This window comes from Macaca thibetana, chromosome 1, assembly GCF_024542745.1.
Source record: "Macaca thibetana thibetana isolate TM-01 chromosome 1, ASM2454274v1, whole genome shotgun sequence".
NCBI classification, from domain to species: domain Eukaryota; kingdom Metazoa; phylum Chordata; class Mammalia; order Primates; family Cercopithecidae; genus Macaca; species Macaca thibetana.
In genome coordinates this window covers 137,577,020-137,594,816 of record NC_065578.1, presented here as the reverse complement: position 1 = coordinate 137,594,816, position 17,797 = coordinate 137,577,020, and the positions used below count along the sequence as shown (strand labels likewise).

At 40.2% G+C, this 17,797-nt stretch overlaps 1 protein-coding gene across 13 annotated transcripts in view; it reads right to left on the bottom strand.

The window, feature by feature from the left end:
- Positions 1-17,797, bottom strand: part of LOC126937073 (protein enabled homolog) — a 156,951-nt gene that overhangs the window by 66,010 nt on the left and 73,144 nt on the right. For all 13 annotated transcript variants that reach the window (XM_050760324.1, XM_050760352.1, XM_050760315.1 and 10 more), the window contains exon 2: positions 5,922-6,087. In XM_050760324.1, the coding sequence (XP_050616281.1) occupies positions 5,922-6,087 (166 nt within the window). The remainder of the gene's footprint in view (positions 1-5,921; positions 6,088-17,797) is intronic.

The following is a 17,797-nucleotide window of genomic DNA, read 5'->3' as shown; positions in this document are numbered from 1 at the left end:
CACATTCCTGTAATCCCAGCTGCTCGGGAGGCTGAGGCAGGAGAATCGCTTGAACCAGGAAGGTGGAGGTTGCAGTGAGCTGAGATGGCGCCACTGCACTCCAGCCTGGCGACAGAGTGAGATTCCGTCTCAAAAAAAAAAATTAAATAAGTAAGTATTTTCACTTAATAACTACTTATTGGCTGTCCACTGAGCATACTGTCAGGTTTGGACTACATCATAATCCTAAATTCTGTGCTTCAGATCCAGTGAGCTTGAGTCTAGCCTGGAGGTGATATTCCATCTTACACATGCCTATCCATTTTTAGCCTGACCATAACAGAGTAAACACTGCAGTAAACACCTACACTTCCTTGTGACCTGGCTCAACATCTTATCCTGTCTATGAGGTCATCCATGACCCTTTCTCCTATCTTCTCAACAAACTGATGATGATGATGCTTTTATGCCCTCACTGTGTTCTATTCTATACTTATCACAACTGAAACATTTAACTGGGGTTCTTTGCTTATGTGCTTAACATCCCCATCCTGCCTCAGCCTCCTGAGTAGCTGGGATTACAGGCGCGCGCCACCATGCCTGGCTAATTTTTGTATTTTTAGTAGAGACAGGGTTTCACCTTGTTGGTCAGGCTCTTCTCAAACTACTGACCTCGTGATCCGCTCGCCTTGGCCTCCCAAAGTGCTGGGATTATAGGCATAAGCCACTGCACCCAGACAACATCCCCATTCTTTACTGCATCTTTCATTCAAGGTCAGGAACGATATTCTAATATAAAACCCAAGCATAGTACCCATAAGCACTTAATAAATGTTAGGTTGGAAAATGAAGTATTTTAATATGCTTATATAATATATTTATATAATTGCACATATTCAATTTTACAAGTAAATGGTGGGTGATTTTAACAGCTCTTACTATAGAAAGTTTAGATGTTTAGTAAATTATAACAACATGTGCCCACTTACAACAGACTGATAACCATTAAGATATGTAAGAATGATGGCCAGCCACAGTGGCTCATGCCTATAATCCCAGCTACTCGGGAGACTGAGGCAGAAGGATCACTTGATCCCAGGAGGTCAAGGCTGCAGTGAGCTATGGTCAAACCACTGCACTCCAGCCTTGGCAACAGAGCAAGACTCTGTCTCAAAAGAGGCCGGGCGCGGTGGCTCACACCTGTAATTCCAGCACTTTGGGAGCCCAAGGCGAGTGAATCACAAGGTCAGGAGATCAAGACCATCCTGGCTAACACGGTGAAACCCCATCTCTACTAAAAATACACACAAAATTAGCTGGGTGTGGTGGTGGGCACCTGTAGTCCCAGCTACTCAGGAGGCTGAGGCAGGACAATGGTGTGAACCTGGGAGGTGGAACTTGCAGTGAGCCGAGATTGCGCCACTGCACTCCGTCTGGGTGACTGGGCAAGACTCTGTCTCAAAAAAAAAAAAAAAAAAAAAAAGAAATGCAAGAATGGAAGAAAGAAAACCAATTATCTATCAGATTTATTCTTAGGGATGGTGTTTTTTTAATTATCATTATATTAATAAAATTATATTTTCTAATTATTTACTACTTATACAAAAATGGGAGTGTTTTTTATATACTGATCATGTAACCAGCAACCTCACTGAACAATCTTGTTGGTTCTAATAGTTTATCTGCAGATACTCCTGGGAGATTTTTATGCAGACAATTACATCATTGGTGAGTAACCAGCTGCTTCTTTCTTATCAATTCTTACAGCTTCTATTTCTTAAACTTTGTATGGCTAGGTTATCTAGTACCTCATCTTTAACACTAAATGAAAACGGTTAGAGCGGAAATGCTCAATTTATTCACAAGTTTAATGGAAAGGCTCTCAACACTGTACGATCCTGTAAGATACCTGATGTATGCTTCTATTGTCCACCCATATCAGCTTAAGAACATTAATTTTATGCCTAATGTGATGAGAACTGTTATGTATTGATTCAAATTTTATCAAATGCTTTTTCCAGAACCTCTTGCTTTTGTAGGTTTTCTCCTGGGAAATAATATTAGTAAGTTATCTAATGTTAACCATCCTTACATTACTGAGGCAAACAGCGATAAGCCCTATTTGATCAAGAAGTGGTTTTGTTTTGTTTTTTACTCATTACTACATTTGGTCTGCTAATATCTTATTGAGGACTATTATATCTAGGTATACATTCACAACTGAAGACTGGCTCCTCTCCCAAACTTGTTCTATGTTTTGGATATCAAAATTATCCAAGCCTTATAAAATATCATTCTCTACAATGGTTACATAAAACAGAAAACACAGTGACATTTTAGATCTCATTTGTAAATGCTCTGTACTCTCCTGCAGCTTTTTTAAATTTGGGGGGCAGATTATTTACTATTGATTTATTTCATGATTGTAGGTCTATCATGTTTTCCTACTCTTCAGTTTTAGAAAGTTACGTTTTTCTACAAAATGGCCCATTTATTGGCATAAAGTTTTTCATAATATTTTATTTCCTTAGGTAACTATAGTGGTATTCTTTATTTCATTCCTAAAATTGGTTATTTGTACTGTTCCTTTTTTTCGTTTGATTCTGCAAGTTTTTTTTTGTTTGTTTTGTTTTTTTTTGACATGGTCTTGTTCTGTCTCCCAGGTTGGAGTGCAGTGGCACAATCACACTCACTACAGTCTCCACCTTCCAGGCTTAAGTGATTCTTCCACGTCAGCCTCTCAAGTAGCTGGGTCTACAGGCACACACATTGCACCTGGCTAGTTGTTTGGGTTTTTTGTTTGTTTGTTTTTTGATTTTGTTTTTTCTTTGAGATGGAGTTTCACTCTTGTTGCCCAGGCTGGAGTGCAATGGCACAATCTCAGCTCATTGCAACCTCTGCCTCCCAGGTACACGCGATTCTCCTATCTCAGCCTCCCAAGTAGCTCAAATTACAGGCATGCGCCACCACACCCAGCTAATTTTTTTTTTTCTAGTAGAGACAGGGTTTCACCATGTTAGTCAGGCTGGTTGCAAACTCCTGACCTCAGGTGATCCACCCGCCTTGGTCTCCTGAAGTGCTGGGATTACAGACATGCGCCACCGCGCCTGGCCTGTTTAGGTTTTAAAAAATAGTTTTGTAGAGACAGAGTCTCATTATGTTGACCAGGCTGGTCCTGAACTCTTGGGCAGGCAATCTTCCTGCCTTGGCCTCTCAAACAGCTGGGATTATAGGTGTGAGCCACCATACCAGCTAGTTTGTCTTTTCAATGAAGCAGCTTTTGTATTAACAAATACTATTTATTTCTATTTAATTAATATCTTTCTAATATTTTCTTCTGCTTTCTTTGGGTTAAGCTCATCGTTTTTTAGTTTCCCTTTTTTTCCTACTACATACAATTAAGACTTGCGCATCTAAGGACACAATTAGATGTCCTACAGGTTTCTATATGTAATATCACTCAGGCCTCAGTGTTTTCTTATTTTCTAATATTCATAATAATTTCCTCTTAATGTCACAATTTAGCACAGTTTTAATTTTTTTTTTTTTTTTTTTTTGAGACGGAGTCTCGCTGTGTCTCCCAGGCTGGAGTGCAGTGGCGTGATCTCGGCTCACTGCAAGCTCCGCCTCCCGGGTTCACGCCATTCTCCCGCCTCAGCCTCCCAAGTAGCTGAGACTACAGGCGCCCACCACCACGCCCGGCTAGTTTTTTGTATTTTTAGTATTTTGTAATGTTTTAAGAAACATTCTACTTGCCAATATCTAAGAGTCATAAGACAGTTTACTTCTCCTAGAAATAAAAATTTTAGTATTTCATATGCAAATTTCCTAGCTTAATCTTCTTTCCAGGCCGGGCGCAGTGGCTCACACCTGTAATTCCAGCACTTTGGGAGGCTGAGGCAGGCGGATCACCTGAGGCTGGGAGTTCGAGATGAGCCTGACCAACATGGAGAAATCCCATCTCTACTAAAAATACAAAATTAGCCAGGCGTGGTGGTACATGCCTGTAATCCCAGCTATTCAGAAGGCTGAGGCAGGAGACTCACTTGAACCCGGGAGATGGAGGTTGCAGTGAGCCAAGATCACGCCGTTGTACGCCAGCCTGGGCAACAACAGCAAAACTCCGTCTCAGAAAAAAAAAAAATTTCTTTCTGATTATCTTCAAATATTCTTTCTCGTTTTTGTAAATATAGGATTATTCATCAGTACTTTTCAAATAACCAATTCACTAAATTTACCAAAAATGTAGTTACTTTACAGCTATTAGTTTGCAATGCTGTATTAAGAAGGTTCAACTATTTCTACAAAATCTTAATTGTCCAGTTTTCTTTTTTTCCCCCCATAATTAATATCTTGGGGCATATTTGATTTCTCTCTGGCCTAAGTCGCTGCTGGAACAAAGACAAAGATGAGAGAGTGCTCAGCAGAACCTGGACTACAAATGGGACAGAGGGGGCTCTTGGTAAAAAGCCTGAGAGACCAGAAAAAGGCTGTGCAACACAACAAGGAAACTGGAGCCCAGAGGAAAAGGCAGGAAGACTAAGGAGGGGAAAGAAGAGAGTAAGAGGGCGAGGCACAGGGGAGAGATAGGGAGAAGGCAGCCAGAGAGGGCAGAAAGAGGGGCAGGCCGAAACTGTTTGTATAAATGGATAAATGTGGTAAATTCAGTGAATTGCTCTTTCTACAGACTGACTCAGAACTGTGAAAGTTCATCTCCACGCCGGCACTGCATTTGTTTTTACCACATGCCCGAACAGTTTCAGTGCTCTACAACCAGTGTTTTCCTAGTTTCTTGGCTGAAGTTGCTTAAGTGAAGGAGTTTCTCATTTCTCGGGGGAGCTTCTAAGTCAGCTAAGAAAGCAACAAACTCCTTTGCTTCCCTGTGCTGATAGGAGGATTTCTCTTAGCCCTCTTTCTATGGGGTGTAGTCCCTCTAAGACTGCCAGTTTTTTGTTTGTTTATATGTTTGTTTTTGCCAAAATACCAGTTTCACAGCCCAAACTCTTATAGGCCCACAGTCCCTATATGCATACATGACAAATCTTACCAATCCATAATCACCATCCTAAAACCCAAGGCTAATGCAGCATCTGTTTACACCATGCTACCACGCAATGTAGGGGAAACCTAGGAACCTACCTTTCGTTATAAGAGCTCAGCTGGGCAATGAAGAAGAAAATTTGTTACATTCTTTCTGCATGTGTAGCAGGATGATTTTTAAAGTCAGTTGATTCCAACTTCTTTGGTAAATATTTTTTCCCAAAGTGTTTTGTAAATCTACTCTTTACAAAAGTTCTTACTATTAGTATATAGTTAATGCTAGTAAGACCTTATCTGCCTTTTCCTCTATCTACTGCTCTTGATCTGTTAAGGCCCAAGAAATCAAGTAATCAGATAATCCAGCTACTTTCTAGGAAATCCGAAGCAAGGAATTAGTAAAAGCTTAGCTGTCGCCCCAGACATGAACTGCAAAAGTCGAACTATTCCAGCAACCTCAATACCTACTATTTTTCTATCATATGTGAATTTAACAGTATTTTCTGAAACTATTTATACTTTCAACTCCCTCCTCTAACCCCATACCCCAAACTTTGCAGGAAACGAATTCCATAAACATACAATCTGCCACTTAAGTAGGGTTTTGTTTCTGTTTGTCCTTATTTTGCTTTAGATTTCAAAAACTAACTAATTGAAGGCCAGAAAATCTAATGAAAATTCATCATAAAAGAACTTATACTTCTACTTTTGTACAATTTTTTCTAAATCGTTGTTTAAGTTCAGGCTTCATAAAAGGTAGAAAGGGTGGAGAGACAATTTTATATTCAGTTTTTCCCAGAGAGACTATTTTGCTTAGAGTTTTAAAACTACTTTATTTTACGGAATATACCAAGTCCTTCTGTAATACTAAATCATTTTTAACAAGAATTGTAGTAAAGCCTTACCTGATGGTCCTGAATCTTCCTGCCCACCACTCTGAATGTGTTGTTGCCTGTATGGTGATAGATATGAACTCTGCTGAACCCAGTTGAGCCACCAGCTGGCACCCACTTCTTATTGGCATCATCATAAACCATCACAGCAGCTCTTGCCTGACAGATACTCTGTTCACTGTAAAAATAAAATAAAATATTCAAACTTACAATATTAAATATGCTAAGTGTTCCACAGAGCCACATAAACCTAGAAGTCAGTCAACAATCCGTGCTGTTACTGGGTGCTGGAAACAACAATGGACAAGACAGAGGCTTCCTACCTTTATGCGTAGAGTCTAATGGTGAAGACAAACCAAAAAAAAATAAAGTATGATTAAAAGACCAAAAGGAGAGCAGGATCCATGAAGAACACTTAGATAAGCAACACAACAAATGGTTTCTTCTAAATTTGAGTATCTAATTCATTCACTAAACTGAATACAACTATTATGTTGGTTCAAAAATAATTGCACTTTTTGCTATTTTAATGGCAAAAACTGCAATTACTTTTGCACCAACCTAATACAAGTGTAAATTAATCATCTGCTTAATTGCATACATGTTTAGTATATTGATGACCTGTCTGTGATAACACCTTCTTTATTAAGAAAATTATTTTTATTCCGGGCTTGCTTTAAAGTCTGTAACAAAAAGTCTGATAATCAACCATCTGCCCCTTGAGACATAGAGTGGCCGTTAACAACCAATGGATGGCAGTGTAACTAAATTCCTCATTCCCCTTGGGCAAGATAACATCCTATGCTTCCAATTTCTTCATTTAAAAATGAAAATGTAAAATGAGATAATTTCTAAAGACCCCACTATATTTTAAATTCTAGCCTCCACGGATAAATATTAAAGGGGAAAAGGCCAATTCTTAAACATTAGCTTCATCTATCTCAATTATTTGTTGCCAAGTGAGACTGAGATACACAAATAAATAAAACAGAGACGCCGGGCACGGTGGCTCAATGCCTGTAATCCCAGCACTTTGGGAAGTCAAGGTGGGAGAATAACCTGAGGCCAGGAGTTCAAAACCAGCCTGGGCAATATATCAAGACCCCATATCTATATTTAAAATAAAATATAAAGATAATCTCAATTTGATCTTAGGCAATGGGTTCATCTTTCAAATATTCTAGGGTATTAGAATAGGTACATCAACTCTGTGCTATTAACCCAATTAAAATAACTCAACCTCAATACAGACAAACCTTCTGATAACTCCTGATGACTTAACAGTCGTTAATGGAAATCCTCTGAAGCAGCTCATGTAACCATATCCTTCACAAAAGCACTGCTTATTCTACCAATTTTATCTCAAAAATTTTAAACAATAAATCATGTGGGTTCTTTCCTAAAAATTCTCAGAAACAGAAAGTCTTCCTCACACTCTCCCCTCTTACTCGTGCATCTGCCCCACCTCTTAACCCATCCAAGAGAGATAATGAAATGCAACTTTGCAGGAGATAGCGTTTTATTCTTGCCCTTGGTGACAGAAGATCACTGAAGGCCTAAAGAGGTCACAGCACCGAGTAATAAAATTGCTTCAGAACAACAGGGTTATAATTACTTGTAATTTTCCATTAGAAAAATGTTTACAAAAACTAACTTGTAACAGTATTTGTGCAGCAAACCCACGGTAATGTCTAAATTTTTATGCTGCACTGACATTTTTGGTAAAATACTTATGGGAATAAAAACAAGCCAATGACTAAAACTTGAATTTTTTTTTTTTTTTTGAGACGGAGTCTCGCTCTGTTGCCCAGCCTGGAGTGCAGTGGCCAGATCTCAGCTCACTGCAAGCTCCGCCTCCCGGGTTCCCGCCATTCTCCTGCCTCAGCCTCCCGAGTAGCTGGGACCACAGGCGCCGCCACCTCGCCCGGCTAATTTTTTGTGTTTTTAGTAGAGACGGGGTTTCGCCGTGTTAGCCAGGATGGTCTCGATCTCCTGACCTTGTGATCCGCCCGTCTCGGCCTCCCAAAGTGCTGGGATTACAGGCTTGAGCCACCGCGCCCGGCGAATTATTTTTAAAAGATGGATTAAAGGGCATTTGTCAGTAGCAGTTGAAAAATCTCTCCCATCATTCACAACAGAAATATTTTTTATGTGATGACATTTACATAATCCTATGGAAAGATTACATGAAACAAGCTAAGGCAAAGTGCCTCTTATACCTTACAATTCAAGCAACAAATTTACTGCTAAATGTAAATAACAATTCAATAAACAAATCTAGAATAATACAGGATAGTATTTTCCAGTTTTCAAATAATATTTTTGCAGTTACATTGTTTCCAAGATTCCCAAGATTCCCAAGAAATAATGTCTTGGGGTGTGGGGGCTGGGGAGGGACAGCATTAGGAGAAATACCTAATGTAAATGACGAGCTGATGGGTGCAGCAAACCAACATGGCACATGTATACTTATGTAACAAACCTGCACGTTGTGCACATGTACCCTAGAACTTAAAGTTTAATAATAAAAAAAAGTAAAATAAAATAATGTCTCTTTAAGAAGTGTCATTAAGATCACATAAGCTAAAGGAATACCTCGTTTTGTAAATAGGTCACTTCATGCTTCAAAAAACATTTTTAAGTATAAGAAATCTAAAACAAGAAAAGTTAGCTTTAATGGCCCAAAGTTTTCCTCTACTTTTTTTCTCCAAATGAACCTATCCAAGTAGCAAAGAAAAGTCAAAACTGCAAAAAAGTAATTGGTTTTCTGATGAAGATGAAAAGAAGTCTTCAAAATGAAATGTTAAACATTTCCAATTCTGAACAAAGCTGAGAATAAGAGAAGAAAAAATAAGCTATGGGTAAGAGCCGAGGTGTTACTGGAGAGGTAGTAATAGCCATGTGGGTATGTGGCACACTGTGAAGGGATTGGCTAAACCCAAATAACCGTGTAGTCCTAGAAGATATCAGGCACTGGCGGGGCACAGTGGCTCACACCTGTAATCCCAGCACTCTGGGAGGCCAAGGCAGGTGGATCATCTGAGTTCAGGAATTTGAGACCAGCCTGGCCAAGATGGGGAAACCCCATCTCTACTAAAAATACAAAAATTAGCTGGGTGTGGTGGCAGGCACCTGTAATCCCAGTTACTTGGGAGGCTGAAGCAGGAGAATCATGATCACACCACTGCACTCTAGCCTGGGCAACAGAGCAAGCCTCCATTTCAAAAAAAAAGACATTAGGCACTCAGAGAAGCCACATCAAGGCCCAGCCAGGAAGAGATGGCACTGCCTGCTGGGGTTTAGTGACAAATGCAACTCAATCCTCTTATTCCTTTCCACAACATCTGAGGACCTCTTCTCACTAGAGACATCCTGTCGTGTAATAAAAATACAGCTGACCATTGAACAACATGGGAACTGCACAGGTCCACTTATACACAGACTTTTTTTTCCAGTGTGTTTTTCAGTATTTTTTCCAGTGTTACACTGGAAAAACTGTTCCTGCCTTCCCTTCCACCTCCTTCACCTCCCCAAGACAGCAAGGCCAAGCCCTCCTCTTCCTGCCCCTCCTCAGCCTGCTCAACATGAAGACAAGGATGAAGATCTCTATAATGATTCATGTCCACCTCATGAAAAGTAAATATATTTTCTCCTTCTTGTGATTTTTTAATCTTTTTTTAAATAAGATGTTCTTTTCTCTAGATTACTAGAGAAAAGTAATCTAGAGATTACTTTACAGGCTCACGCCTGTAATCCTAGCACTTTGGGAGGCCGAGGCGGGCAGATCACCTGAAGTGAGGAGTTGGAGACCAGCCTGACCAACATGGAGAAACCCCGTCTCTACTAAAAATGCAAAAAAAAAAATTAGTCAGGTGTGGTGGCAGGAGCCTGTAACCCCAGCTACTCGGGAGGCTGAGGCAGGAGAATCGCTTGAACCTGGGAGGCAGAGGTTACGGTGAGCTAAGATCGCGCCATTGCACTCCAGCCTAGGCAACAAGAGTGAAACTCTGTCTCAAAAAGAATATGGTATAAAACACATATAACATAACAAAATATGTGTTGATCAACTGTTTATGGATATCTATAAAGCTTCTACTCAACAGTAAGCTATTGGTAGTTAAGTTTTTGAGGATTCAAAAGTTGCACTTGGGCTGGGCACAGTGGCTCATGCCTGTAATCCCAGCACTTTGGGAGGCCAAGGCGGGCAGATCATTTGAAGTCAGGAGACCAGCCTGGCCAACATGGTGAAACTGCATCTCTACTAAAAATACAAAAATTAGCCTGGCATGGTGGCATGCACCTGTGGTCCCAGCTACTCGGGTGGCTGAAGCATAAGAATCGCTTGAACCTGGGAGGAGGAGGTTGCAATGAGCCAAGATAGCGCTGCTAAACTCCAGCCTGGGTGACAGAGTGACACTCTGTTTCAAAAAAAAAAAAAAAGTTGCACTTGGGTGCCAGAGTCCCTAACCTCCTCCACCCCTCTACTTGCCTTTTTTAACTTTTACAGTTCAAGGGTCAACTGTATTTGGTCTGGGGTCCTCAGTTCCTAGTACAGGGCTCCTTAAAGTGTCTTTGGTATACTAATGAGATGATTCTTGGCTGAGGGGCTTCTAGGTGGCCTCAGATGGGGCCAAGTAGCCAGAAATATCATGGCATGATTGGAAAGCTGGAACTCAGGCCCACACTTCCCACCCCATTACCTCCCCCTGCCAACAACTGGGGAAGGGAGATGGACTAGAGATGGAGTTCAATCACAATGGACAATGATTTCATCGATCATGTCTATGTAATGAAACTTCCATAAAAACCCTGAATGACAGGGTCAGAGGGCTTCCGGGTTGATCAACATATGAAGGTGCTGTGAGAGTCACACTTGGAAAGGGAAGGAAAAGACTCAACCCCCACACCCTCACACCTTGCCCTATGCCTCTCTTCCATTTGGCTATTCCTAAATTATATCCTTTATAATAAATGGTAATAGTGAAGTGCTTTCCTGAGTTCTGGGAATCATTCTAGCAAATTACCAAATGTGGGTTGGGTGGTTTCAGGAACCTCAGTATTTGCAGTTGGCTAAGCAGATGTGGGTAGCCTGGGCACTCCATTTGCAGCTGGTATCTGAAGCAGGAGCAGCCTTATGGAACTAAGCCCTTAACCTGTGGGGTCTATGTTAACTCTGCATAGTGTCAGAGTGAACTGAATTGTTGGACACCCAGCTGGTGAAGGAGAAGAGACTGCTGAAGTAAGGAAAAAAGCCACTCACATACTAACTCCGATTATAGGTGTGATGCACAAAATAAATTAGCGGTAAGCAGTTTTAGACTTCATGGAGCCATGAACATTAAAAGCAGAGTAGATAAATCAATACAGAACTGGCTGCCAATATTTTGCCCTACTTGCCAGGTATGTGATGGGGCAGTGGTGGGGACCAACATAACTTATTTAAAATGATATTTTTGGAATCTAAAAATAGGAATATTTCAAAACAAAGACAAATCATTAAATGCAATAACATGAGCTTTCTAGACAATTCCCTCTATTATCTGTAGATTTTTTTCCCATCTCTCCCTGGACCAGTGAAATGCTTAGCCAAGGGCCTGCTTTAAAATATGGCTGGCCTTAGCCACAAGGGACAGTATTGCTGCATGGACACTGGTGAACAAATAATAGAGCAATGCATCATTTTACTACCATTCTATCTGCATCATGACAAGCCTCAAAATGAATACCCGGTCAAAGTCTTCAAGATTCTGAGTCAGTGAAGCAACTACGCAAAAGATTAAATTAGTAAATTACCAAGCAGTACTTTTGTGAAGATTAGGCACTAAATTAGTTATAAACAAAAATTTCACTTTTGTGACCCAATGCAATTGGTATATATAGTTAATTATACTTCATCTTCTGATGTTAATTTTGGTATTTTAAAATAAAATATGGCATTAAGGCTAGAAACAGCTCGTTTAACAGAGGGGAAAAAAAGGTCTAAAAACCAAGACACCAAATTACAATTTTGTGATTTTGTCAGCTGGTTCATTTCTGAATATAGTTAAGTTGACTGAGCAGGTATATGTGATGAGAATGCTTGCCAAGTTCTATTCTCATAGGTACCAGTGAATGAAGCAGTTCCTGGTACTTAAGCAGACTAAGGATTGCTAGGCTAGTCTTGTATATACTATTTACTGAGATCACAGTAAAACCAAGTTGTTAACAAATATCAATTTTCAAAGATATCACTTATTAATCATTACTTGTCAAAGAAAGCATGAATATGACAATACGTAGCACATAGTAGGCACTCTTCAAATGCTTTTTCAGCACATACTGTAATCTAACAAAATCCGACTCATCAAGACCTGGATCAAATACTATTCCTCTTATTAATTCTTTCTGGGGTTCCCAAAGCCAGAACTAATTGCTCCTTCCTCTGAGTTATCAGAATATTCATTAATCTCTCAACAACCAAGAACTCTCTGAGGAGGCAATATTTAAGCCATGGAAAGGACTTGAGTTTTACTCCAAGTGTACACTGGGAAGCCACTGAAGGGCTTTAAGCAGAACATGACCTACATTTTAAAGATAACTGTACCTACTACGTAGAGAAAGAATTCAAGAAAGTGGCAGCAAAATCAAAACAGAAGCACAAATACCAGACTAGAAAAAAAGGAGGAACAGGAAAGCACCGGGGATGTATGTTGTAAGTACAACAGAAAGGATCTGTAGATAGATAGGATGCAAAGGAGGAGGCAATCAAAAGGAGGAAAAAAATTATGGATGCACCTAGTATTTGAATGATACTCCCAGTTAGTATGTGATAAGCTGTAAAGTATTAAAATGTACCACCACTGAAAGTCATGACCCAACTCATTTATTTAGAAACATGTCTTCATCACCTTTGAAAATGGAAAATATGTCATTCCTTCTTGAATCCCCTATGTGCAGCACAGAGTCTAGTCTGTAGTGAGTTATCAACATGTGCACAATAAGCTACTATACTATCAGCCTCTTAAAAGAATGTATCCTAAAGAAAGAGAATTAGCATCACGTCTGTTATGATACTGAGTCATTCTATGAACTAAGATGTCATTTATTCAGAAGATAAAATACTAAGAAATGACACTAAAAACTTTGGAATTTTAAAGACAGGATTTCCATCTTATTATCTGATGTCAATTTATTGGGTTAAGTCTACAATATTAGGACATTTCAAACATTAAAGAGGCTCAGAGTAAACACAACTGTGTTAGGTTTCAACTCAATTCCACAAATATTGTTCACATTTTTAACACAGGTCCTGGCATATAGGAAAAGTGAGTAAGACCATCTCAGTTAGAAAAGATTGTGGGCCAGGTGCGGTGGCTCACACCTGTAATCCCAGCACATTGGGACGTGGATCACCTGAGGTCAGGATTTCGAGACCAGCCTGGCCAACATGGCAAAACCCCGTCTCTACTAAAAACATAAAAAATTAGCCAGGCGTGGTGCCTTGTGCCTGCAGTCCCAGCTACTTGGGAGGCTGAGACATGAGATTTGCTTGAACCCGGGAGGCAGAGGCTGCAGTGAGCCGACAGTGCGCCACTGCACTCCAGCCTGGGTGACAGAGTGAGACTCTGTCTCCAAAAAAAATAAAAAATAAAAAAATAAAGATTGTGCATTCAGATAGGAATAAAAAACAGTTTCCCCAAATAGGAAAGTGAACAATAAATAGCATGTGCTATATATTGTGTTAAGCACTAGATTAGCCTTTTCCTAGTCCATAGCACCAACACCACCACTCTGAAATCACCATCTTACAAATAAATGGAGGGATCACTCCAGAATCCTCCATGACCCTCACTGCTCCACACACACAGTCACCAAGGCCTGTCAATTATATTTCCAAAAGACTCCTACGATGCATCAGTATCCTTTGTTCACAATGCTCAAAAGCTTTAATTTGGGCCCTCCCTAGTTCCTCAACTGGATTATTTCAGTAATCTCCTTACCTGTATCTCTCATTGCAATCTTATTCTCCCCTCCCAATGCTTCTAGAGGGAAACTTTTACAAATAAAATCTGATCATGCCACTCTTCTGGTTAAGATACCTCAAAGATTCATTTCAGGATAAACTCTGGCTTCACAGCATCACATACAGGGTCCACTATAATTGGGCCTCTGTCTTCCTCAACATTTATTCTTTCTTTAAAATACTTATTAAGCATGTAATGTGTGCCAGACATTATTCTACCATCCTAGTGCTGGGAGCACATTGGTGTTCAAAATAGTTCAACACTACAGCAATAACACGCCTTCCCCTCTTCCTGACCTATCTGCCCCATTTTCATCTTCCCAGATACCTTCTAATTCTGACCTGTCCTTGAGAATTCAGAAAATCACCTCTTCTTGAAAGCTTTTACACTCCCCCAAAACAAGAACTTATTTCCTGTGCTCTCACAATATATTGTGCACATCATCTCTACCAGTATCAGATGTTAAACCCATGAAGGACTAGCACTGTATTTCTCCTAATTAAAGATTTGTGAGAAAAGTGGCCTGAAAAGTGGTGAGAGATACTAAGTATAAAAAGCAAAAATCTGGGCCGGGCGCGGTGGCTCAAGCCTGTAATCCCAGCACTTTGGGAGGCCGAGGCGGGTGGATCACGAGGTCAGGAGATCGAGACTATCCTGGCTAACATGGTGAAACCCCGTCTCTACTAAAAATACAAAAAACTAGCCGGGCATGGTGGTGGGCGCCTGTAGTCTCAGCTACTTGGGAGGCTGAGGCGGGAGAATGGCGTGAACCCGGGAGGCGGAGCTTGCAGTGAGCCGAGATCACGCCACTGCACTCCAGCCTGGGAGACACAGTGAGACTCCGTCTCAAAAAAAAAAAAAAAAAAGCAAAAATCTGTAAACTTGGAGTAAGAGCCCTGAAATACGACAGTGAAAGCTTCCTTTTCTGACCTCCAATGCCCAAATGGACAATCTCTCCACTCCTCCCCTTCCCATCCACAAACCATACCACTAGCACTCTAAATGCTCAGAGCTCAACTCATCACTCTGCACTGTTCTGCTCCCAGAGGTTAGACTGTACTTGAGAATCAGCTGTGCAGCCTGGGCAACATAGCAAGACTCCCACCTCTACAGAAATGAAAAATTTAAAACATCAGCTGGGCACAGGGGCACATGCCTGTAGTCTTAGCTACTTGGGAGGTTGAGGTGGGAAGATCACTTGAGCCAGGAGTTCAAGACCACAGTGAGTCATGATCATGTCACTGCACTCTAGCCTGGGTGACAGAGCGAGACTGTCTCAAAACAAAACAAAACAAAACAAAAAAACCCAAAAAAAACAAACAAAAAGAATCAGCTGTGTTTGTGACCAAATGTATTCATTGTAATTGTACTTGTAAGTCTGCAATCTAAATATTATATAAATTGATATGATGTGAGTATACAGAAATACTATAAAAATTAAGTTAAATGTTTTGAAAAGTCTTTATCAAGGTAGGTCACTAAAAGGATCATACAAGTCTAGCAGAATTCTGTATTCAGAATGCTTTGCATATGTCTAAGTTCTCTCTCCACTTCAAAGAAACCAAAGCTGAAACATCATTATCTGCTGGGACATGTTTTAGGAAGAAAAACAATATAGAGTTCTCATCACCAGACTAACACTAAAGAAAAAGCTTTACAGCAAAAGACTAAAGAATTAATTAATGTATACGATATAACAGAGACTAGAGTATTTAAAAAATGAGAGACACAACAGGAGCAAGCACACAGAGGGACAGCCATATGAAGAGGCAGCAAGAAGGCGGCCATCTGCAAGCCAAGGAGAGAGGCCTCAGAGGAAATCAGCCATACCAGCACATCAATCTCAGACTTCCAGCCTTCAGAGTTGTGAGAAAATAAATTGCTGGGCCAGGCGCAGTGCCTCATGCCTGTAATCCCAGCACTCTGGGAGGCTGAGGCAGGTGGACTGCTTAAGCCCAGGAGTTCAAGACCAGGCTGGGCAACATAGCAAAACCCCATTCTCTACAAAAAATACAAAACTTAGCCGAGCAGGGTGGCAGGCACCTGTGGTCCCAGCTATGGAGGCTGAGGTGGGAGGATCACTGAAGCCTTGAGCCAAGATTGTGCCACTGCACTCCAACGTGGATGACAGCATTAAGACACTATCTCAAAAAAATTTTTTTTTAAATTTAAAAATCTGCTTAAGCTTCCAAAAATAAATGAAAAATAAATATTTAAAGTTATATGTCATTTTTAAGGATACCAAACTTTATTTCAATTAACCAACCACTATCACTATTAGACCAAATTAGAGACTTATCTCCTTTGCCATTCCATTAAAAAAAGAAAGAAAAAAAATCTTGCTAAGAATCAGGGGAAAAAATCTGCTTGCTAGTTACAATTAGGTTCTGCCACAATGGCTGAGAGATTGAGGAATACAACAAAAACACTGTGAATGCCACTGACAATCAGCAGATGCAAATAACAGCAGCATACAAAGTTATTTTCTGCAAGGCAAGAAAACCATCTGGAATGCAGCAGTACCAAATATGCAGAAAGGCAAAACTTCCTTAAAGACCACATTAATATTTCACTCATCTTTCTGAGAAACAGAATAATAAATAAAAGGTAAAAATATCAATATGGCACTATTAAACTCTTTGTCCTACAACATGTGCAAAGTACAAATGCAGTCTAGTATGATGGATCCAGATTCACCAAAGAAAATGATCAGTCTAAATGATCATCGAAAGCAAGATGGCGTGATTTAAAAGAAAACATTTCAGCAAATCTATTGGATCATTCTGCAGGATGAAAAAAATCTCTTAAAGTTGGGGAAAATGTTAAGGTTAAATACAATAATATGTAGAAAAAGTACTTTAGAGAATGTACCTACCACATGTAGTCATGTGTGCTTAGGAGTAATCTTTTTTCAATAGGGAGTAATCTTTCAGGGAGTAATCTTTTCTCAATAATTCTTATGGTACTATTTGACTTCAATCATGAGTTCCTCTTACTTAAGTGACTCGGGCGATAAAAAGAACCTGTCCCTATCTGCAACATACCTGGAGACAGAGAATAATAAAGACAATGAGAATGCACAATTTCCATATTCTTAGAACCACAAGAGAGACAGAGAAACTTGTAAAACTTATAAAAGCTCTGGAGACAGAAAAAAATAAAAAGAAACATTAACAGGCTGGGTACAGTGGCTCAGGCCTATAATCCCAGCACTCTGAGAAGCCAAGGCAGGAAGATCACTTCAGCCCAGGAGTTAGCGAACAGCCTGGACAAAATAAAGTGAGACTCTGTCTCCACAAGAAATAAAAAATAAAATAAATTAGCCAGGCACAATGGTGTGCACCTGTAGTCCCAGCTACTTGGGAGGCTGAGGTAGAAGGATCACTTCAGCCCAGGAGTTCAAGGTTACAGTGAGCTATTATTGAGCCACTGAATTTTAGCCTGGACAACCGAGTGAGACACTATCTCCTAAAAAAAGAAGAAAAGAAAGAAATATTAACAAACTAGTAAGATTAAGTATCTAGGATGGGAACCTGCTTTGTGTGTGCAACTCTAGCTGCACATCTACATAATGATGAAGACTTGGCCTGCTGCTAAGCAGCACAGAAAAAATTCAAACAATCCTCTCTTTCTTGTAATATGAAAGACTAATTAACAATGATAAAGCAAATGTAAAAATTAAAACCAGCTGGGCGCGGTGGCTCATGTCTGTAATCCTAGCACTTTGGGAGGCCGAGGCGGACGGATCACGAGGTCAGGAGATCAAGACCATCCTGGCTAACACGGTGAAACCCCGTCTCTACTAAAAAATACAAAAAATTAGCCGGGTGTGGTGGCAGGCGCCTGTAGTCCCAGCTACTCAGGAGGCTGAGGCAGGAGAATGGC